Source organism: Eptatretus burgeri, chromosome 14 (genome assembly GCF_056783735.1).
Source record: "Eptatretus burgeri isolate ZD-2024b chromosome 14, Ebu_testis_v1, whole genome shotgun sequence".
Classification (NCBI taxonomy): domain Eukaryota; kingdom Metazoa; phylum Chordata; class Myxini; order Myxiniformes; family Myxinidae; genus Eptatretus; species Eptatretus burgeri.
The window spans coordinates 13,626,564-13,650,101 of record NC_140974.1 but is presented as its reverse complement, the minus strand read 5'-3'; the positions used below and the strand labels follow the sequence as shown (position 1 = coordinate 13,650,101).

At 42.0% G+C, this 23,538-nt stretch overlaps 1 protein-coding gene across 4 annotated transcripts in view; it reads left to right on the top strand.

The window, feature by feature from the left end:
• Nucleotides 1-23,538, top strand: part of LOC147012683 (collagen alpha-1(XIV) chain-like) — a 168,562-nt gene that overhangs the window by 5,209 nt on the left and 139,815 nt on the right. For 3 of the 4 annotated variants that reach the window (XR_015051032.1, XM_085853765.1, XM_085853768.1), the window contains exon 3: nt 15,363-15,438. Coding sequence is in view for 3 of the 4 variants with exons in the window: in XM_085853765.1 (XP_085709891.1) it covers nt 15,363-15,438 (76 nt within the window). In the remaining variant the exon portion in view is untranslated. Of the gene's footprint in view, nt 1-11,454; nt 11,555-15,362; nt 15,439-23,538 lie in introns of those variants that run through there. The other variant, XM_085853766.1, reaches the window with a different exon arrangement.

Sequence of the window (23,538 nt, the reverse complement as noted above, 5' to 3'; positions counted from 1 at the left end):
GTTAGGTCAAGGAATCCATAATTTCTTCTGACATCAAATCCTTCTTCTCCAATGGCTTGATTTCCCATCATCAATTTAGATGCAGACCAGGTCACTCTACCCTGGACATGCTGCTTCTGCTTTTCCAACAATGGATGGAGGTCCTCAATGCCAGACATGAGATCAGAGCCATCCCTCTCGACATATCGCATGCTTTCAATATGGTCTGACACCACACCTTGCTCACCAAACTCTCTTCCTATGGTATCCAAGGCAATCTCCACTCATGCCGAGCAGACTTCCTCTCCTGTCAGAGTCAATGTGTGTCCCTTAATGGAATTCTTTCATCCCCTCTTCCTGTCCAAGTTGGAGTTCCTCAAGGCAGTGTTCTGGACCCGATGATTTTTCTGGTTTTCATCAATGATCTCTTTAATTCTCTGAAAAAATTATCTTTATCTCTTTGTTGATGACTCCACCCTATGCCGTACCATCTGTCCTGTCATCCCTCAGATGGGCAAGCAGCAGCCTCTTCACTCTCTGCAAATCTGGACAAAATCACAAGTTGGTCCAACAGGTGGAACATGTCTTTCAATCCTGACAAATCTCACACGTTCATTTTGTCTCTCCGAAAGGACCATCTGGACCCCCCCCCCGACACACACACACACACACACACACACACACACACACACACACACACACACACACACACACACACATCTACTTTCTCAACAATCCTCTTGAAGAAGTCCTTTCGTTCAAGTTTTTGGGTCTCACTATCTGCCATGATCTTTCCTGGAAAAGCCACATTTCCAAACTGCCCCCAAAGCCAGTCGCCGACTGGGCATCCTCCTTCATGCAAAGTCCTTTATTGGCTCACCTGAGCTCCTACCACATACAAAGCTTTCATCTGCAGCCTGTTGGAGTACTGCTCTCCCCTCTCAGGCTGGTGCCTCCCACCTCACTATTCTTAGCTTCATGCTGTGTAAACCAGGGCATTTTGGATCATTGGTATCTCCTGTGATGAAGCAGAGTCTTTGGGTCTTTCACTTTCTCATCACAGACAGGTCGGTGGTCTTTCTGTCATGTACCATTTCCTCACCGGCCTTGCCACCCCCCCCTGCTCTGTCTGTGATTTGTCCCTCCCCCACCCCCCCCCCCATATTTCCACAGGGCACTCAAGGTCCACCAGCATCCCCCTTCTGGTCAAACTACCAAAATCAAGAATCACTGCTCACCTTCAATCTTTCATTTCTCTTTTTTCTCACCTCTAGAACAATCTCCCAAATCTTCAATCCCACACTTCCCTCCTGCTGTTCACCACCATCTCTTATCGTCCCCCATCCAAAACTATGATTTTCTCTACGCCCGTTAATCGACCCCAACCCACCTCCTTCAAAGTCTCTGCTTTCCTTCCTGAAAGCTTGCTTTTCTTCCCTGTAGTGTTTACCCCATGTGTCCCACTCCATCCCTCTCCCTTCCACAGATCTCCTAATGTCTCTGTTCCCCACTGTTTTGTGCTTCCCTCTCCTGCCCTCTTGTCTCTTGCTCCCTTTGTTGTACATTTTGTGTGCTAGCTCTTATACGAGCCTCGATATTGCAAATGAAAAAACTAAAAGCCCTACGCAACGCATATTGTCCCATATATCCACTGGACCTAAAGCAAGGGCGAACTGAACAAATACCAATGAAATAACTGTAGGGGTACTGCTATATGTTGGGTGCCATTACCTTGGGGGAGTGCCGGCTTTGCAGAACCGCAACAATATTGATCAATCCATGACCAACTGTTTCCCGAGTCTGTTCCCCTTCCCGCCATGTACAAAGTAACATTAGACATCGGTAAGGTGGGAATACGATGCTCGCTTCCCCTCCTCCACGTGTATATGTTTTTACATGCAGTGCCTATAGAAAATCTACACCCCCGCCCCCCCTTCAACATTTCAACCTTTTGTTGCCTTATAGCCTGGAATTAAATTGCATCAAATCAGACTTTTCCACCTTTATTGACCAATCGTAACCCACAACTTCCAAGTGAAAACCAAATTCCACAAATTCGAGAAAATTAATTTAAAATACAAAATTAGAATATCTTGGTTGGATAAGTGTCCACCCCCCTTATAATAGCAATTATAAATTAGCTCAGATGGAACTAATCATCCTCAAAAATCACACACCAAGTTAATTGGCCTCCACCTGTGTTAAATTGTGGTGATTCGGATTATTTCGGAATAAAATCAGCTGTTCCTGTAGGTTTCCTCTACTGGGGAGTGCATTTCACAGCAAAGACTCAACCATGGGAAGCAAGGAGCTTTCAATAGACATTCAGGATAAAGTTGTGGAAAAGCACAGATCATGGAATGGGTATAAAAATATTTCAAAGGCCTTGAATATCCCTTGGAGCACAGTCAAGACAATCATTAAGAAGTGGAAGACATATGGTACCACCAAGACCATGCCTAGATCAGGCTGTCCCTCCCAACTGAATGACAAAGCAAGGAGGAGATTGATCACAGAGGCCACCAAGAAGCCAATGGCAACTTTGAAAGAGCTCCATGCCTTTATGGCAAAGACTGGTCACTGTGTTCATTGCCAACAATGTCCCAAGCACTCCACAAGTCTGGCCTATGCAGTCGGGTGGCAAGGATGAAGCCATTACTCAAAAAAGCCCACCTTGAGTCCTGCTTGAGGTATGCACAAAACCACTCTGGAGATTCTGAAGCCATGTGGCAAAACGTTCTGTGGTCTGATGAAACCAAGATGGGAATTTTTGGCCTAAATGCAAAACGTTATTTTTGGAACAAACCCAACACAGCACATCACCCAAAGAACACCATCTCATCTATGAAGCATGATGGTGGCAGCATCATGTTATGGGGATGTTTCTCATCAGTCGGGACTGGGGCACTTGTCAGTATAGCAGGGAAAATTAATGGATCAAAATTCAGAAAAATCCGAGAGGAGAACCTGTTGCCCTCTGCAAGAAAGCTGAAATTGGGACAGAAGTTCACCTTTCACCATGACAACAACCCAAAGCACGCAGCCAAAGTTACACTGGCGTGGCTGAGGAACAAAAAGATAAATGTCCTTGAGTGGCCCAGTCAGAACCCCAACTAATATCCAATTAAAAATCTGTGACATGACTTCAAGATTGCTGTCCATCAACGCTCCCAACACAACTTGACTGAGCTTGAACAGTTTTGTACAGAAGAATGGGCAAGTATTGTCCAATCAAGGTGTGCAGAGTTGGTAGAGACCTATCCCAACACACTCACAGCTGTAATTGCTCTCAAAGGTGCTTCCACAAAGTATTAACTCAGGGGGGTGGATACTTATCAAACCAAGATATTCTAGTTTTGTAGTTTTTTTTTTATCAATTTTCTGAATTTTGTCGAATTTTTTTTTCACTTGGAAGTTGTGGGTTACGGTGTGTAAATAAAGGTGGAAAAAGTCTCATTTAATGCAATTTAATTCCAGGTGAAAAGACAACAAAAGGTGAAAAATTTGAATTAGGGGTGTAGACTTTCAAGAGGCACTGCTATTCTCGTGGGGTATGCTTACACATTGTCCGTACTTCCCCATTGTGTCGGGTCACTCACCTGCATTTGATTTTTCATTTATTTATATTTAATTTATGGATGCTTTCCGACAGTTCTGTGATTTTTTTTTTATTGGCGGATCGGCTTCGATGTCTATCGGCATGTAAAATTACCATGCTTCCCCATGATCTCGGGTCGCTCTCCTGCATTTTTTTAATTTATATATATTTTCATTTTCGAATACTTTCCGACAGTTCTGTGATGTTCCCCCCCCCCCCTGGTGTATCGGCTTCGATGTCTTTCGGCACGCAAAATTTCAGCTTTCGACATCACCTGGAAGGTAACGTTCTTTAATATCAGTTAGTCAGTGAGTTAGTGGTTAGAAAGTGCTTTATATATTTGATACATATATCCATGTCAAAATCCGTGCCCTTCCGACTCGATAAAAGCAACGCGGCATTGAAAACGCCGTGTGCGCTTGTGCACTACGTCCCCTCTTGCCTGGGCGGTTTCAGCAGGGCATACCCGAGTCCGTTTTAAAGATTGAGGATTTAAGGTCACAAGTAAATTACAGTGGAATCACCGGCCATGGTTTCACCCTTATTATGAGCTCATCAGGGCAACATACCACACAATCGTTTACTTATGACCATGCAAACCTGTCGGTTTAAAACTGTGTTAATTTCCAAGAATGATGGAGCAGTGAGTCACAGATCATGTCCCATAACAGCCAACGTTGCATGATCTGTGAGCAATAATGGCCGTCTGCCACACGAGCACATTACCGCTGCTTTTCTACCGATCACCTGGAAGGTGAGATTGTGGTTGGGCATAATATAATCCAAAACAAGGTCCTTCCAATGCCATGAGTGTATGCATACTGCTTCACTTCCTACCCAGAGAGCTTCAGCAGCGCACACTCAAGTCCCGGATGATATGGAAAACCTGGATCATGGAAGTGTCATGGAAGACCTGAATGATAGGGCAGCAGGCCAATGAACCAACAAAGGGAGGAGAATAGTCGGACAACAGAAAATACATCTGATCAATGAGGGTTGATAACCTACAGGTTGAGACAGGATACGGGGTTAACTCGGGTAAAGGAGTTGTTGGGTGGGACACGATGAGGTGGCGATGGACTCTTTACTTGAAGGCTTGGAGAGAAAAGCCCAACAGGATAGATCCAGGCAGACAATTCCAGTTCACAGCATGGAATGCAAAATTCGTTATTCATGGTATGTTCCTCCCTGTACAACCTGAGCGCAAATAAAAGTTGTTTAAAAATGTGTATCTTACGCCCTCTGGTGTCATTATGTCATCAGTCTTCTTTTTCTTGCAAATGGCAGCTTGGCTGCCTGGTCGCTATAATTTTTGGGGGGAGCAACTCTGCCACTGATGCTGTGCCCCCATACCAGGACACTGGTGTTCATTTTGCTGACCTCAGAAGGATGACAGGCTGAGTCAACCCCACCTGGTGTTAATTTAGGGGAAAACAGGGCTCAAATTCAGGACCCTAGGATCCCAAGCCAGCCACGCTAACCACTGAGCAAACACCAAACTTATGTCGTCAGTGTATGCACATGACGTAACTTTTTACTCCTGCCTCAACTGCAACTATAAAGGCGACAATTGATCCCACCTTGTGGTGTCGCCTGACATTTTATGTGACTCAGTTAAAATGCTGGTTTCCACGTCCCGGTTGATCTGGTATTTGTGTCATCTCAGGAATAGGCCAGTTTTTGCGTCCTATTTTGTGTGAGGTCTTATTGCAAATATCATGTTAACCCATACGAGTTGTTTTATTAAACACCGGTGTAATGTTCGTTGGAGTAACCTTTACACATATCATATCTCGGACAGAAACACGATGACACACCCACGAGGACTTCAGTCGACAAATGGATAAATCAACATTTATGGGTCTTGAAGAGATCTCTGGTTTCATGAGCCTTATGATTCAGATGGGAACACGATAAAGGCAACACGCCCCCCCCCCCTTTCAAGCCAATTTTGTTTGTGGTTCTGAAACTGACCCTTTCAAAGAACAAGCTGAGGTGTCACATTGTTGATTGTGGTTGTAACTTTGATGACCTGACCCAGAACTTCACCAGTGTTTGTTATCATATCACATTCGGTTTGATAACACGCACAATGCAATCACAGGTTGACAGGAACAGTCTGATTTTATACATTGACTTCAGCTTTCATACGTAATAAGTAGATGACTATAGTTTATCACTTAAGTAAGCCATGATGTTCACAAGCTTAGCTCACATTCACTCACTTTAATACACGATGAGATGATTCCACCACCTGAATGTGGACCACCATTGTTAAAAGATTCAATTTGGACCTTTCCCTCTTGGGAACAAATATGTGGTTAGTTTTTTTTATCTGTGGTTAATATGGTGGTGTTTTTTTGAGGACAATACCAACGAGAACAGCACTTGGTGGAGCACATACCTCCGCCAAGCTGAACAGTTTACGTTTACATCCGGACCATCCGGACCTGACCATAAATCGAATCCGCTTGTTCTTGTCACCAACCCAACTCATCCACCGAGTTTTGCAATAACTCGTCCACAACCTTTTGAAATATCATGCTACGTATAATTTTTGTCCCCATCTCTGAATGCTGAATGAAATCACTTGATTAAAACATTCTCGTATCCAGATTTGAATCTTCACCAAAATCAAATTGATTCGTCTTTGTCACACACCCGACCGATCTACCAAGTTTTGTCCGAATCCGTCCACAACTTTTTATACGCCCGATATATATATATATATATATATATATATATATATATATATATATATATATATATATATATATATATATATATATATATATATCGGGGCGTATTATGTGATACCGGTCGTCCGTCCGTCCGTCCGTCCGTCCGTCCGTCTGTCTGTCTGTCCGTCCGTCCATCCGTCCGTTCCTGTCCGCACTCTAACTCCCAAAGTTTTCAACTTTCACGTTTCATATTTTGTACATAGGTACAGACTGTGGAGATGGTGTGTCGTGACATACGTTCGTCATCTAAAGTGGTTGCCATGGCAACCAGGATGCTGTATTCCATGTAGTAGCACAATTCTATATATACCTTCTTGTTCTTCATAAATTGACGTGTTTGAATATATAATTGTGTGTGTGCGTGTGTGTGTGTGTGTGTGTGTGTGTGTGTGTGTGTGTGTGTGTGTGTGTGTGTGTGTGTGTGTCACAGAGACTTTTTCGGGCGTATATTGTGCTCACTTGCGCTCTTAGTGAGATATTGTGCTACGTATAGATTTTGTTTTTAGCCCAATCACTCAATGGTGAAGAATCACTTTAAAAAACGATAACATCCGGATCCGGATCGTCACCAAAATCCAATCAATTCGTCCTTTTCACACACCCAACCTCTCCAACGAATTTCGTCCGAATCGGTTGACAACTTTTTGAGATATCCTGCTCACAGACAAACAAGAAAGATGTCGTGCAGAGCATGATACTCGTGAAATCCTTCAAGCAAATTTGACCTTAAGAATAATTAGTGTTTGAATTCAATGACCAAATTTCAAATTGATTGGATAAAAATTGATAATTTTAGAAATTTGGCCTATGCTGACCTCAAAAATAATGGGTGGTTGAATTCAATGAAATTATATGCAAATCCTTTCCAAATTTCAAGTCAATCGGATGAAAATTGAGGATTTTAGAAATACCACCAAAGTTGACCATTTGCCCAATGTTAACATCAAAAATAATTTGTGGTTAAATTCAATGACCAAACATACAAATCCTCTTCAAATTTCAAGTCAATCAGATGAAAATTGAGGATTTTAGAAACTTAACCTAAGTTCTTGACCTTTGGCTTACGTTGATCTTTGGCCTATGTAGACCTTTTGCCGATGTTGACCTCAAAAAAAAAATGGGTGGTTGAATTCAGCGACTTGATTTACAAATCCTCTTCAAATTGCAACTCAATCAGATGAAAATTGAGGATTTTAGAAACTTAACCTAAGTTTTTGACCTTTGGCCTATGTTGACATTTTGCCCTAAGTTGACCTCAAAAATCATAGGTGGTTGAAATTAGTGACCTGACATGCAAATCCTCTTCAAATTTCGAGTCAATCGGATGAAAATGGATGATATTAGAAATTCCTCTGAAGTTGTTGACCTTTGGCCTATTTTGGCCGATGTTAACTTTCTTGACTTTGGCCTTTTGGCCGATGTTGACCTTTTGATCTTTTGACCTCAATCAATAGGCTTCTTTCTTACGATCAACTCTACAGTTTGGTGAAGTTTCCTGAAGATTGGTTTGAAATTGTGAGCCGCAGGCGATTGACATGCAAACAGACAGAATAACAGACCAGACCAACCGATATACTTGAGAATCTTCGATTTTCACAAGTAACAAACAGCAGATAGACAGGTAATAACCATTCCTTTAAATAGTGCAGCATTATTTTCTTTTTCTATCTTTAATTTTGGCCCGTGTTCGCGGAGCGAAAAGGGGGATTAAGCGATCCTCCCGTGCGTGTGTGCGTACATGCGTTTGTGCGTATCCGCATTTTGTTTTTCCATTTTCTCTGGAACCGCTTGTGGGATTGATACGAAATTTTCACCTTAGGTGTGACTATGCATGCGAAATAGTTTTTATGATGATTGTGACGTCATAGGTCATACGATGTGGCAGCCATGTTTGAAAAAATGGAGAAACGTTGGTCCTCTATCTCTGAAACCGCTTGATGGGAAAAATTGAAACTTGGCACCTGTCAAGTACTTCCCATGGGAAATAAGTGTGATTTTTTTTTTTAATATCATAGATGCCTTTGTTATGACATCATAATTGCATAAGTAGAACACTACATCCGATCAGTATGAAAATTATTGAGGGTCATTTAGGGATACATTGGTCAACAGAAATCAATTTATGATGTCATTGGTCTTGTGGTTTAGCAGCTATTTTTTTTAATCTTCTCCAAAATGGCTGAACAGATCGAGGAGAAACCTTACAGGTATGACCACCTTTCTATGAGCAACAAAAGGTTCCCCACCGATGATGTCATAGGTCACATAGTTTGGCAGCCATATTGGATTTACCCCAAAACCTTTAAAAATTCACATCTCCAGAACACTTCACAGATCGAGGAGAAAGTTCACACACATGATCTCCAAGCCTTGGGGATACCAGAGTATTCATGAAACATCGTGGCAATATCCCTGGGCGCTCACCTGATAGCAGCTGGATAAGATAACCAAGGCACCACTGGTAGGCATGGATGACCCATAAAATATATTATGGAGAAGAATGTAAATACCTATGGATTTTTTTTCCATGCCATGAACAAGCTTTGGTACATCACAGGTGATTAAGGCTGTGGTCAAGTTTCATCGAAAATGTGAGTGTGGTTTCAGAAAAGAAAGCAAATATATTTTTTGGGGGGGGGGGCAACCCCCACATATAATCCCTGAGACCCCAATTATTTTAATGTTGTGAACAAACTTTGGTACATCATGGGTGATGAAGGTTGTAGTCAAGTTTCATCGGAATTGTGTGTGTAGTTTCTGAGAAGAAAGCAAATATCTCTTGGAGTGGGGGGAGGCAACCCCTGCATCCTGCATAAGCTCCCTCCGTAGCCCCCCTCAGACCCCGAATTTGTTAATTTATTTATTTATTTTCATGCCGTGAACAAACTTTGGTATGTCACGGGTGAGTAAGGTTGTGGTCAAGTTTCATCAGAATTGTGTGTGTAGTTTCTGAGAAGAAAGCAAATGCCTATTTTGGGGGGGCAACCCCCATAGACCCCCTTTGGGCCCGATTTTTCTTTTTTTAATGCCATGAACAAACTTTGGCACATACGCGATGATGAACGTTGTGGTAAAGTTTCTTCCACACAGTTTGTGTAGTTTTACAGAAGAATTTGAAAGTATTTGTGGACGGACTGATGGACGGACGACACACCATCTCATAAGCTTTCCAGAACTGCGTTCCAGGTGAGCTAATAATTGGAAGGTCACATGGTTTGGCAGCCATATTGGATTGAAGGAAAATATTTTTAAAATTCTCTCTTGAACGGCTGCATTAATCGACATGAAACTTCAAAATTAAGGTCAAGTCGTGATGGGGAATATACATGTTATAAATTTCAATCTGATCGGATGCATGGTCTGGCAGCCAGATTTATTTAATTTTCTAAATCGAGGTTCTTCTTGATTATTTTTTTTGATTTTTTTTTTTTTTTTGAATGAGGCTTACTTGGCTGTGCCTGGATGGGTTTGAGGGTAGAGGCGTAGCAGTTGAACCCCGAGGCCTACCCAGGCTCCTCCTGATGACTTCATCTTTGCTTTCTGCTTGTTCGGGTTCCTTCTGATAACTCCAATGATAACTCCCATTTTATTTGGTCTTACATTTAAATTGAATTTAAAAATTTTAATTACAAATTTGCCACCAGAAATGTTGGCTTGCACCAAGCCCTTCTCAAGACTGTGCAGGGTAAGTATTCTATGAATGCCATCTAGTTTCTTATTTATTCCCTCCTGTTCTGGTATCTCTCTCTGCACCAGCTTTTGTGAATGGTTCAAATCTTGTCTTACAGATCGTACATCAACCTTGAACGTATCTGGCTATTCATGAGATTCCCTTCGTCTCTCTATCCTTGTGTCCCGAGGGACCTGCTCTTGATGCACTCTCGTTTTCTCTTTGGCTCCATCTATTCAGGACAATCTTACGGAATACTGTATCTACATCATCTTTGATCGTAACACCATCGATACCCCCAATCTATCTACACATATCCAATGAACATCAGGAGTGCTCTCTTCCAAAACTCTGAATTCTCTTCCACAATGTTAAAATAGTTTGAAATTCAAACATGGATTTCCATGGACTTGGTTAGACTCCTCAAATACAGGCTGTCCGCACACCTCAACTCTTGTTCATCTCTTCCAGCTTTGCGAAGCTGTTCAATCAGACTCTTTCCTCGAGGGATTCAAGCAGATAGTGAAACACCATTACATCTCATTTCATCCTCCATCCATACCCACAAACGTTTCTAACCCCTTCAACCTCACCCAACCAACACAATTTTAAATTTAAGGGGGCACTCGGTAGGGTGCATACCTCCGCCACGCAATGCCTGATCCATGAGAACATATCAGGCCCAATACATTTTTGAAATATCATGCTATACAGGACTATATCGTTTTTGGCCAAATCTCTCAATAGTGGAGAATCACTTTTAAAATAAAAATTAAATAATTCTCATATCCAGATCCAGATTCGATCTTCACCAAAATCGAATCAATTCGTCCTTGTCACACACCCAACATGTCCACCAAGTTTCTTCCGAATCCGTGCACAACTTTTTGAGATATCGTGCTCACAGACAGACAGACACAGACAAACAGTATTCACACACCTAATCGCTGTCCGCCTTCGGTGGCAGAGGTAAATATCACTGTTGACCAATAAAGGTCTTGGGAAGATCAATGATGCAGATAATGATTCCTGTTTACATTTGTGATCAGATCGCATTGCAAGAAATCTGCGCTCTAACGGAATCTTCAGGTGGTACTCGCACTGCGGCGAAGATTTTTGTTGATCGAACATTCTTCACATTCGTTCCTCACCTGTGTAAGTAACTCGATCCCGACCTTTTAAAAACTCGCACAACCTCAACTATTAGGTAAGGTTTACAAATCACTCATCTTTTACCTTATTGTCACTCAAAACTTTTACCAAATTAATTAACATCTTCCTTCTTTCCAAAGCGCTCAAGATATTACTCGTAAATGAAGAGCGCTGCGTCCGAAACTGATTGTGTAACGGCATTTTGCTCAGAAGGTTCAGTTGCTAACGCTGGGAGGCGTCCTCTCCCCATGAGTCCAGCTGTAGTCCCGGTCTCTCACACACCACGGGTCCCTCCTCCACCACACCCATCCCTTGGTTAATCCAGGACTCCCCCTCCTGGCCTCGCCCAACCTTACCCGGACTCGCGCATCCGACGTTCGTCCCAAAGTTCGTCTGTCCTCGACTTGAGTCCAGGTACGAGTGATCGGTGTCCTCCAAGCAGAGGCTTTAACACGCCGAGAAGGACTTTTGGACTAACTCTGTCGTTGTGCATGGAAATGATGTATCTTGCTCATTTTGCATCGTTTACTCAGTGTTTGCGCTCATGATTGTGCGCTCGTCCCTCGACCGATCGCCATTCCCCAGTCGTTTGTGTCCACGTGTCGATGTCTCCTTGCGCTCCACATCAGTGGCCTCTGCGCAATTTTTCACTCCCGTTATGTGACACATAATAGGACGCATTATGTAGAATGTGTTACAATGCACACTCGTTGATCCTGTATTAAAGGGCCACTAGCAACAGTGCGCACTTTAGGGCTACTTCATTGCGTGCTCGTATCTCGCACACCATTAGTTATATATCAGACTCGTTGTAATATGTTTGCAATTTGGGCAAATCAGACAGTGCTGTTCGTTATATAGGGCGTATATATGGCGCTCTATTGAGTAATGTTCCAAAAAGCCTCCTCCATACTATCGTTCATAACTAATGTAGTTTATACTTTTTAACTTTCAGTTTAAAGCGGAGAATCAATGGGAGAGCCGGAGAGGATCAGAACATCCTTCAAAAAACCCCAAGTGTTCCTTCCTCTCTCCTTATTGTAACAAATGGAATCGAACCTCTCAGTGTGTATTGTTCTTCTATTGGACATAGTTTTCCAACATCCAAACTTTCCTGGAGAAATGTGTCCACGTCGTTTGTCCAGGGGTGAGGGGGTGTGTGGGGGGGGGGGTGGTCTTAATTTTTGACCTTCCACGAAGAGTTCCTGAAATATTTGTCTCTTTCAGTCCTTCTCTTGAGTCATTCTTTCACCCAAACCTTATTATTTCGTGGAGCTTGTTCGTCCTTAACTGCAGGTGTTGCAATTCGAGCCATTGATGCACATTTTCGAGGTTTTTTTTTTATTTTTGGCACAGGTAGATAATAAATAAATATTTATTATCTACCTGTGTATTATCTACAGGCACGATAATAAATCAAACACAAAGGCCAGAGCGAAACCGAAGGGCATAACTGAAACAATCTCCACGACCATGCTGGAACCCATCATCCATACCGTTCAGTTCTGGCTGACGTTGCCAGTTTGCCAGTTATGAAGAGTCTGGATGAAACTTTGTGGGCATTGAATGGTGCCAATTATATATGCGTTCAAATGACGTCATGACGTTTCATTGGAGTGCTTGCGTGAGTGCTTAAGCCACTTGGCGAGCGCTCTACAAGCTGCTTGGTAGTGGAACACTCCCTTGATTTGATTTGACGATTTGGAATGTCATGAAAAGGATCTCTCATGATCAAATGCCATGACATTATGAAATTAATTGACAATTAGGATTACTATTTAAATATGAGTGTATTTTAATGTTTTTATTTTATTTTATTCTTATATTGATCTTAGGCTCATATAAAATGGAGCTTGTAAATAAAGATGTGCACAATTTTTTTTTAAAAATTGCTCCACATCAAGACGTTTAAATGTGACCAAGGAGCAGGTCCCCCACATTTTGGGTGGTACGATGAACAGATCTGTGTAATATGAAATCTGAACCTTGAACCGTTTTTGAAACAATGCATAAGAAAGCCAAATTACCAGAGATGGTTGCTGGAGCACCATAATTCACCCAATCACAGCCGTGATCGAATCGAGTTGAGATGATGTCGTGAGGAACGGATATCTGCGATTTGAAAGCCTTTCGACGGTTTTTTTTTAATATCACGTGCACAAAAGTACATGGACGGATCATACGTCAAGAACGGATGATCGGTCGGTCGGACGGAGGTCATTGTAATATCCCCCCCCCCCCCCCGTCTCCGACCTTGTCATGGGGTGGGAGACAATTGTGACGACATTAGATTTAGTAGATACTGGACAAACATATCTGGATTATGGGATTTCAACATTATGGTAAGAATTGAATTGGTCTTATATTCTGGAATTGAATTGCATTAAATCAGACTGTTTCCACCATTATTTACTCATCGGAACGCACAACTTCCAGGTGAAAAACAAACTCCACAAATTTCGGAAAATTGAATTAAAAATACAAAACTTTAATATCGAGGTTGGATAAGTGTCCACCCTCTCCCCCCCCCCCCCGAGTTAATACTTGATAGAAGCACCTTGGAGAGTAATTACAGCTGTGAGTCTGTTGGGATAGGTCTCGACCAACTTTGCACACCTTGATTTGGCAATATTGTCCATTCTTCTAAAATCTAAACAAACCTGTTCAAGGTCAGTCAAGTTGTGTTGGGAGCGTTGATGGACAGCAATCTTCAAGTCATGCGACAAATTTTTGATTGGATTGAGGTCGAGGTTCTGACTGGGCCACTCAAGGACATTCATCTTTTTGTTCCTGAGCCACTCCAGTGTAGCTTTGGCTGCGTGCTTCGTGTCATTGTCGTGCTGAAAGGTGAACTTCCGTCCCAATTTCAGCATTCTTGCAGAGGGCAACAGGTTTTCCTCTCGGATTTTTCTCTATTTTGCTCCATTTTCCCTTCTATCCTGACAAGTGCCCCAGTCCCTGCTGATGAGAAACATCCCCATAACATGATGCTGCCACCACCATGCTTCAGAGTAGAGATTGTGTTCTTTGGGTGATGTGCTGTGTTGGGTTTGTGCTAACCATAACGTTTTAGATTGAGGCCAAAAATTCCATTTTGGTTTCGTCAGACCACAAAACCCTTCGCCACATGTTTTTTTGCATACCTCAGATGGGACTCGAGGTGAGCTTTTTTGAGTAACAGCTTTCTTATTGCCACCCTACCATCCAGGCCAGAATTGTGGAGTGCTTGGGATATTGTTGTCACATGCACACAGTGACAAGTGTTTGCCATAAAGACATGTAGCTCTTTCAAAGTTGTCATTGGTCTATTGATGGCCTCTCTGATCAGTCTCCTCCTTGCTTGGTCATCCAGTTTGGAGGGACGGCCTGATCTAGGTATGGTCTTGGCTGCACCATACGCCTTCTACTTCTTAATGATGGTCTTGACTGTGCTCCAGGGGATATTCAATGCCTTCGAAATATTTTTTGTACCCATCCCCTGATCTGTGCCTTTCCACAACTTTATCCCGGAGGTCTTTCGAAAACTCCGCGGTGCTCGTGGTTGAATCTTTGCTGTGAAATGTACTGTCCAGCCAAGGAAACCTACAGGAACAGCTGATTTTATCCTGAAATAATCAGAATCACAACAATTTTGCACAGGTGGAGGCCAATTAACTTGGTGTGTGATTTTGAAGGTGATTGGTTATACGTGAGTTAATTTACAATTGTAATTATATGGAGGTGGACACTTATCCAACCAAGATATTCTTGTTTTGTATTTTTAATTAATTTTACGAAATTTGTGGAGTTTGTTTTTCACCTGGAAGTTGTGGGTTACGATGTGTAAATAACGGTTCAAATGTCTGATTGAATGTGATTTAATGCAATTCTTCGCTATAAGGCACCAAAAGGTGGAATATTTGAAAGGGGGTGTAGACTTTCTCTAGGCATTGTAAACAGGTATGGTATATGGGAATTAATCATGATGGTATACAGGAATTGTGCATGTATGTTATATGGGTTTAAAAACATGTATGGTATATGGTATGTTGCATGTGAGTTCTGAGCATCATGAGCAATCAGTTTTGATGGGAATGCTAAACAAGCTCACCTTTGGTTTAATGATGATGGACATGAATAATGGCATTGCAGCAGTGATTATATTTTATTGATGAAAATGATAATTTATCACTGAGATGATGATTGTAATGAATGATACAAGTTTATTACGTGTGCTCTGCAGACAACAGACATGAAAGCCATGACCCTGGTACCCCTATTGCTGCTGGTGTGGTGCATTGTACATACACTTGCTCTGGGTAAGACCATGAACAAAGGTTCTTTTTACTACTACTACGACTACTTCTTGAACAGCTCCAATATTATTCTCACTTCATCGTGAGGTTGGTCAGGAAATGTGTTCACCCCACATATTCCATGAACCGGCTGGTCAGGCATGACGTTTGATGGTGATTTTGGCAGCAATTTGTTATTTATTTCAGGGCTCCGGTGATAACTTGCCTACTCTTTGTGTAAGACACCGTAGGACTTTTTACGTCCACCAAATAATGCAAGCAGATGGGACACCTAGCTTAACGCCGAGCCTGGTGTTGGCTTCGCGGTTAGGGTGGCTGACTTGCGATCCTAGGGTCCTGAGTTCAAGCTCTGTTGGTCGATGAATTAATACCAGGTGGGGTTGACTCAGCCCTCAGCCTGTCATCCTTCTGAGGCCGGCAAAATGAGTACTAGTGTACTGGTAATAGGGACACTGCATCAGCGGCATAGCCACGTCCCTAACCAATGATGCAACCAGCAGCCATAAGGCTGTACTCAGAGAGAGAGAGAGAGAGAGAGAGAGAGAGAGAGAGAGAGAGAGAGAGAGAGAGAGAGAGAGAGAGAGAGAGAGAGAGAGAGAGAGAGAGATTAACACGCATTTCAGGGATGGCACACTGTGTGATGCAACTCCTTTCCTGTGAAGCACAAACCAACAGTTTACGGTCATGTCAGGAATCAAACCCAGGCTCCAGGCAGCTAAAGGGTAAACATGCTACCAGTGCACCATCCTCTTGGTCTAACCAAGGTTATTACAGATAAATACAAAATACAGGAAATAAGGAAAGAAGAAGATAAAATTGAATATAACGACCAAAATTATACAGTGGACAGATTATTTGAAAAGGGCTTAAAATTCAACCGGTGGAAAAATGATCCAGTGACGAAGTTGTATTAGCGCTTGGACTGCTGGCCACGCAGTAAGCAAATCCTGACATAACTGCAGATGAAAGCCCTTCAGAGGCATGCGGATAAAACTGTAATGGAATGCTTGATGATCGTTGAACATTCTGAGCCTGGAACTACTTTAGGCCTTCAACCAGTTCAGCACATGGACCGACGTGAAGAAGTATAGAATACGAAAGCAATTAAAATTTGGCATGAACTCTCTTCATCTCTCACCAGATCTTACCAGTTCCGACTGCTTTCCCTAAACACACTGTTTTGCAGAATTCATCTCGTATAGATAGCTTTCTGGCAATTTCTGGTATTCTCGAACAATCCGCCATTTGCTCTTTCATGTTGCTCATGCTTGCATCCCCCACACTATGCAGCATTTTGTTGTTTTTATTTGATCGAGCTTATGCCGTTGCATGGCAAACTGCAAACTTTTTTGCATCTCGATGTGGACAAGCAATACTTTTCTGAAAATCGCTGGACATTCACATTGATTGGACAAAAATAATGGTGGATTTTTATTTTTTAACACTTTGAACCCTGAGCTCCTTGGACTTTTGGCTCCCCCACCCTGGCTCCATGGAGAAAAATCCAGTCGCTCAGGTATATTGAGGTTTGAATAGCAGCCGGTAAACTGGATGCTCAGATATACAGTATGTAGGTGTGAATAGCGGCTGGGAAAACGGCCGCTGGGGTTCAAGGAGGTAAAGGCATGCATTTCCACTCCATGCAAAAAGCTGCTCTGTTTTGGTCCACAGAATATTTCCACTAATTGCATCCTTGCGCCAAGCTCGTCAACACTCGAGCGACGCTGAGCACTGTGGAAATACAACTTGTAAAATACCATTAAAATACACTTGCGAGCTCAGGTGTTGATAAATGTTCGTGTTATTCCACATTGCTTTTCAATTTGCAATCGATCGTGCATACGTTTGTAAATCATATTACAAGTAGATTGTGATTTTTGAAAGAGTGATTGCATACACATGTAAACGGAGTCTTGGAGTCAACACCTTGTTAAGTCTTTCATTCCATTGTAAAGTGATCAGGATTGGTGGAGGTGGGTGGAAAATGAAGAAAACCATTAAGAACAAGCGTATAATTCAATTGAAAGAAAACAATAATTTTACAGGTTTTATAAAAATTCCAGAAGTTTACCGCCGTTGTTGGTCTCATACGCTCCCTTATTGAAACAAGTCCAACTACTGCAAAACTGGAGATTTTTTTGGAAGGGATAAGAAGGTGATTTGTGTCCTACATTGTTCAAGTATGTAATTAAATTGATATGAAATAAAGATTGTAAAGGTCACATAAAAAAAAAACATTCCGGAAGTTTACCGCTGTTGACGCAGTGGCTATCACACCACTCTATCTAACACATTACATTCGATGTTCATGCCTGCTGTTTGTGTCCTTTATGACGTCCTTAAAAACAGAACGTTTCCTGTTTGGAATAATTTTCAATTTTGTTTGACTACCAGGCAGGCAGAGTAAAGACATTATCTCACTCAGCTATCTGTACATGTGCGATCGGGACAAATTCAGATTGAGCCAATGCACGTTAAAACAGCAAACTTGTCTTCCGATTCATGTTCCGACTTGTGTTCAAAATTAACATTCAATTGAAATTAAGGTATTCCTTGATCATAATCTGACGTTTGTGGATGGACGGACAGACATACAGGAGTGAACCGAATGCTTAACCCTGCTTTTCGCTTCAAGTGCACGAGGTGACAAGGCAAAGGGTATTGTAAGGTTGGGGTTGGGGTGGGAGGAGAGGAGAAAAGGGGAAAACTTTGTTCGGCAAGTCAGGGAAGACAAGGTAATGGGTACGTGTATGCACTCTGCAGGGATGGATTTGGGGTCAAACTCTGGCATTTTGTGTACACAATAGGTATATTACCCCAAACTATAATTCCGTCTAATTTCCTCTGTATCTGATGCTCTGCTTTCATTTATTTGTGACCATAAGTCTCGGTCTTCACAGACCCGGTGCCCCACGGACGCCATCCCAGTTTAGAGGTGATGTTGGCATCACCTCCAAACTATGTGCATGACATCAGCATAATTTCACATTTCGGGTCAGAGTTGCTACTTTTGTTTAATTTATCCTTCCTGACAGCAACCTCACCTCTTAACTGGTGATCAGCAGGGTAAAGATAATGTGGTCATTTGGCAGATGATGCTTGTTGTTAACAGGTCATCATGTATTTGCTGTTATGGGACTCAACCTGTGCCTTTCTGTCTCATCAATTTAGAGAGTTTTATATATTTATATATATGCTTGTATGTGTGTGTGTGTGTGTGTGTGTGAATACACACACACACACACACACACACACACACACACGGAAGAAATTGAATGTCATGGACGTAGTTTCTGGGCGATCTTTATGGTGGCAAGCTTCTGCCAATAAGCCTCCTTCTTGGTCTACAAGAACAGCAGGAATGCATTTGGTATAATGTATGAGATCATGGTACAATATCGTACAATGTATGAGATCATGGTACAATATCGATACATGAAATATATAAAATGTATATTAAAAAGCAACGGCTGTATAATGGCTCTCACCTTCCTCAATAGAAGCGAACGTACAATGGGAGCATATACTGTTTACATTCACATACATACACAGATGCATATACACACACTGCTTGCATTTGTCAATGCGAGATATAGAAAGGTGAAAAGGATCTTATTCTGAAAAAGTGAATTGAATGAGTTAAAGCTTGTTAATATGAATGCATTGAGGTACTATAGAATGAGTAAATTGAAACACACATGAGTCGTCAACATCTATACCATGAAAGAACTTTTTTTGAAAATCGTTTATCCAAAAAGACTCGCGATTCAGGCTCATGGTCTGTGATTGATTTGCAATTGATGTACAGGATGAGTCAGAAGTAGCTCCTGATTTCTGTCAGTTGATTGTTTGTTTGCTATTTGTATTACAGTGTATAAGAAGGTAGAAATAAATGAATGACATGTTTATCTCACCATTTATTCAAGAAAAAATTATTACTGAACTGTACCAAGCTGTTTTACTTGCTATTTTCAAAGTGCCCTCCCTCGTGATCGATGCACAATTGCAGCCGAGCAGGCACAGAGCGGCACACACGTCTGCAGAGTTTGATATCAATTTCCTCAAACTTTGCAGTGATTTGGCCTTCAATTCCTGAATGGTACGAGGCTTTTCACGATAAACAAGGTCTTTCATGAGCCCCCAAAGAAAGAAATCTGGAGGTGTAAATTTTGGGGAGCGTGCCGGCCACTCGATCGGACCGTGGCGGCCGATCCACTTTCTGGGAAAGTTTTCATCAAGCCACTGATGAACATAATGTCCATAATGAGGTGGAGCTCCATGATGCTGGAAATAACAGTCCTGATCTTGTACCCTGGGCCAAAAGAAGGTTTGCAGCATATCCAGGTAAATTTCTGCAGTGACAGATCCCTCAAAGAAAAAGGGTCCAATTTTCCCTAATGGAGATATGGCTGCCCAAACTGTCACTCCAGGTAAATTTACCTCCATCTCAACTGTCACTCTTGGGTTATTCGCAGCCCAGTAGACACAATAGTGTCTGTTAATTGTGCCATTAAGCTTAAAACATGCCTTATCTGACCACCAGATGTTGTCTAGCATTGTGTCCTCTTCGTGAAGTTTAGCTAAGAACTCCGCAAAATTGAAGACGGCGTTCATCATCTCCATCATGAAGGGCATGCAGTAAGCATGGAAAGTAAGGTTTCCTTTTTTTTCTGGTGAAGGATACGGATAACACTTGATTGGCTCACTTCCAACTCTGCAGATAAACGGCGAGTTGACTTTTGCGGACTTTGTTCCAGTCTTCTGATGGCTTCTTCAGCCTTAGCTACATTCGTTGCCGTTTTCAGACGACCGGACTTATTTGCAGTGGCTATCGACCCTGTTGCTTCAAATTTCTCGACAATCAATCGCATGTTTCTTCCCTGAGTTGGGTTAATATTGAATTCCTGTGCCAAATGGTGCGCCGCCATCGTTGGTTGTTCATTACATTTGTTGTAATGTTTCACGGTAACAATGCATTGATTCATTGAAAGGTAATTCATGGTTCAATTTGGTGCAAATTCAGTAACTTTCCAAACTCGCAGCAATAACCTGGAAAACAAAATCAAAAATTAATAAAGTACGACAATTAATCATCTGCAAGACAATTATTAACAACATGACTTCCCAGAAAGAATCTGACAGCCGAAAAAACAGAAATCAGGCGCTACTTTTGACTCACCCTGTATATAGATGTACATATATATATATATATATATATATATATATATATATATATATATATATATATATATATATATACATACATACTGTTATGGGACTCAACCTGTGCCTTTCTGTCTCATCAAGTTAGAGTTTTATCTATATATTACAAAAACTCTCTGCTTGTATGTATGTATGTTTCTGAAATACAGCCAAAACGGTACGCGATAGCGCAAACATTTTAGTGCCGCCTTACTCACCATTCTCCTGTGGTGTGCAGTATTAAGTTTCGTTCGAATCGGGCAACAAAAAAATTATTTAAAAAATCAATTCCCGATTCAGTCAAGAACTGTTCGGGAGTATTTGATCAATGCAAACAACCCCAGCGGTATAGTTCGCTGGAGCTATCTTTTTTCTTCTTTTTTTTCTTGAAATGATTTCTTTTTTCATCAACCGCTGTCACAACAGGAACTCAACGGGTTCACGGGTCATCTAGTATATTTGCATATATGTATGTGTGGGTGTATCTGTGTGTATATTATATATATATATATATATATATATATATATATATATATATATATATATATATATATATAATATACACACTGGAAACATACATACATACAAGCATACATAAAAAAGATATATATATATATATATATATATATATATATATATATATATATATATATATATATATATATATATATATCTTCTTTTCAATTTTTTTTTCACCCGAGTAAAATTTTTTCCATTTACAGTGATATATATATATATATATATATATATATATATATATATATATATATATATATATATATATATTTTATTTCTGTTTACGTCCGTGTAATTTTTTTTTTTTTTGTATACCTTGTTGAGGCTCGTATGAGAGCAAACACACAACGCACAGCAAGGGGGCATGAGACAAGAGGGGAGGGAGTGGGAGGGACAAAACAGTGGGGAACAGACACATTAGGAGATCTGTGGAAGGGAGAGGGATGGGGATGGGACAGGGAACATGGGGAAGAGAAGATGGACATTACAGAGACTTTCAGGAAGGAAAGCAGGGCAATTGAAGGAAGTGGGCTTGCGTGGATTATCGGGGGTAGAAAAGATCGAGGATTTGGATGGGGGATGATAAGAGGTGGTGGTGAGCAGCTGTTTTGAAAGCCTGGAGGGAAGAATGGGAAAGAATAGAGTGAGGGAGTTTATTCCAAAGGCGGGAAAAAAGAGGAATGAAAGAGTGAAGGTGAGCAGTGATTCGTGATTTTGGTAGTTTTACCAGAAGGGGGTTGTTGGCTGACCTTGAGCACCCTGTGGAAATGTGGTAGGGACAAATTGCAGAGAGAGCAGAGGAGGGGGGCAAGGCTGGAGAGGAGACGGTAGAAGACAGAAAGACCACCGACCAAACTGCGGTGATTGAGTGAGAGGCCCAACGACTCAGCTTCATTGCGGGAGATGCCGATGATACTAAATGCCCTGTTTCGACAGCGTGAAGCCTAGAAAGGTGGGAGGCAGGAGCACCAGCCCTGAGGGGAGAGCAGTACTCCATCAGGCTACGGACAAAACTTTGTAAGTGGTCAGGAGCTCAAGAGGGCCGAGGAAGGACTTTGCACGACGGAGGATTCCCAGTCGGCGACTGGCTTTTGAGGCGAGGTTGGAAATGTGACTTTCCCAGGAAAAGTCACAATGTGACATATCTCCTCCAAAACTGCCGGACGGATTGTCGCGACCTTTGGCATGCGGATGGTCTGTGGTCTAATGAACAGCATCGGCTATGTGAGATCGTGCCAGACGGACAGGTTTGGGAATTTTGGGCGATTTTCTAATTTTTACATTCGTTTGCATGGTGACGTGTGACGTCAACGCTGAGAGGCGTAATTCCATCATGACATCATCGGTCATTCGCTGACGTCATCACGTCTGTCATCGACAGACCGTCACCGCTGAGAGGCATAATGCCACTCCTCGAAAACAGCGTCTGCAATGTAAAACCCTCTTCTGCACATGCTGACTACCTCAGAAGGTGAATTTGACACAAAAATGTAACAAGAAACATTGTATTTAAAGTACAGATTTATTTCAAAAAATTATTATTTCAGTTAACGTCTGCACGTATTTTGTCGTTTCTCCTCCGAAACCGCCGGCAGGAATGTGCTCATTTCCCATATACTGGGGTTTCTTAATGTGATGAAGACGATGCACTAAATTTCTAAGCTGGAATTCGATGACAACCTAACTTCAACAAGATTTTCAACCCATCGACGGCCGCATTTATTCCCGTTCGGTCGCCATCGCTGAACTGCTGTCCAGTAAGTGTTGCCGTCTATCCAAAAAATATGAACTCGAGTAAGGGAGTACTCATTACATCAAACACTGAACATAAACACAACTGAGAAAAAATAGTAGAGCTCAGAACATCAGCAATGGTTGTCATGTTTTAAAAATCAGCGTGGAAGGAGGGGAACGATGAGCGCCAGAGCTCTGCCAACATGATGTATCCCGATTGGCTCTTTCCCGGACTGAACACTCCCTCTTCGACTGTCAATTTGTGTCTGAAATCCAACGTACATATTAAAAACACCCGAAAATAAGTTGCAATAGGCCAACGTCCAGGCTATAATCAAAGGCTATAAACATCAAAGGCTATAATCTGAAGGTAGGGGCAGCTCACCGGATGATGGGATTGGGGCAAAGCCTTCGGGACCCCCAATCTTTGATAGGAGGGAAACCACGGGGTAACATCCCTGGGTCAGATTGCGGGAGAGTGTGTCGGAGTGGTGCTGAGGTGTCGTCCACCAGACGGCGGTCTCCTTGGGTTAACCTGAGGCGGTCCCTTCGGGTGGGTGCCTGGAATGTCCTATCCCTAAGAGAGGATGATCACCTGTCTCTGTTATCATCTGAGCTCAAGCGTTTGGACATCGGGATTGCAGCTCTCTC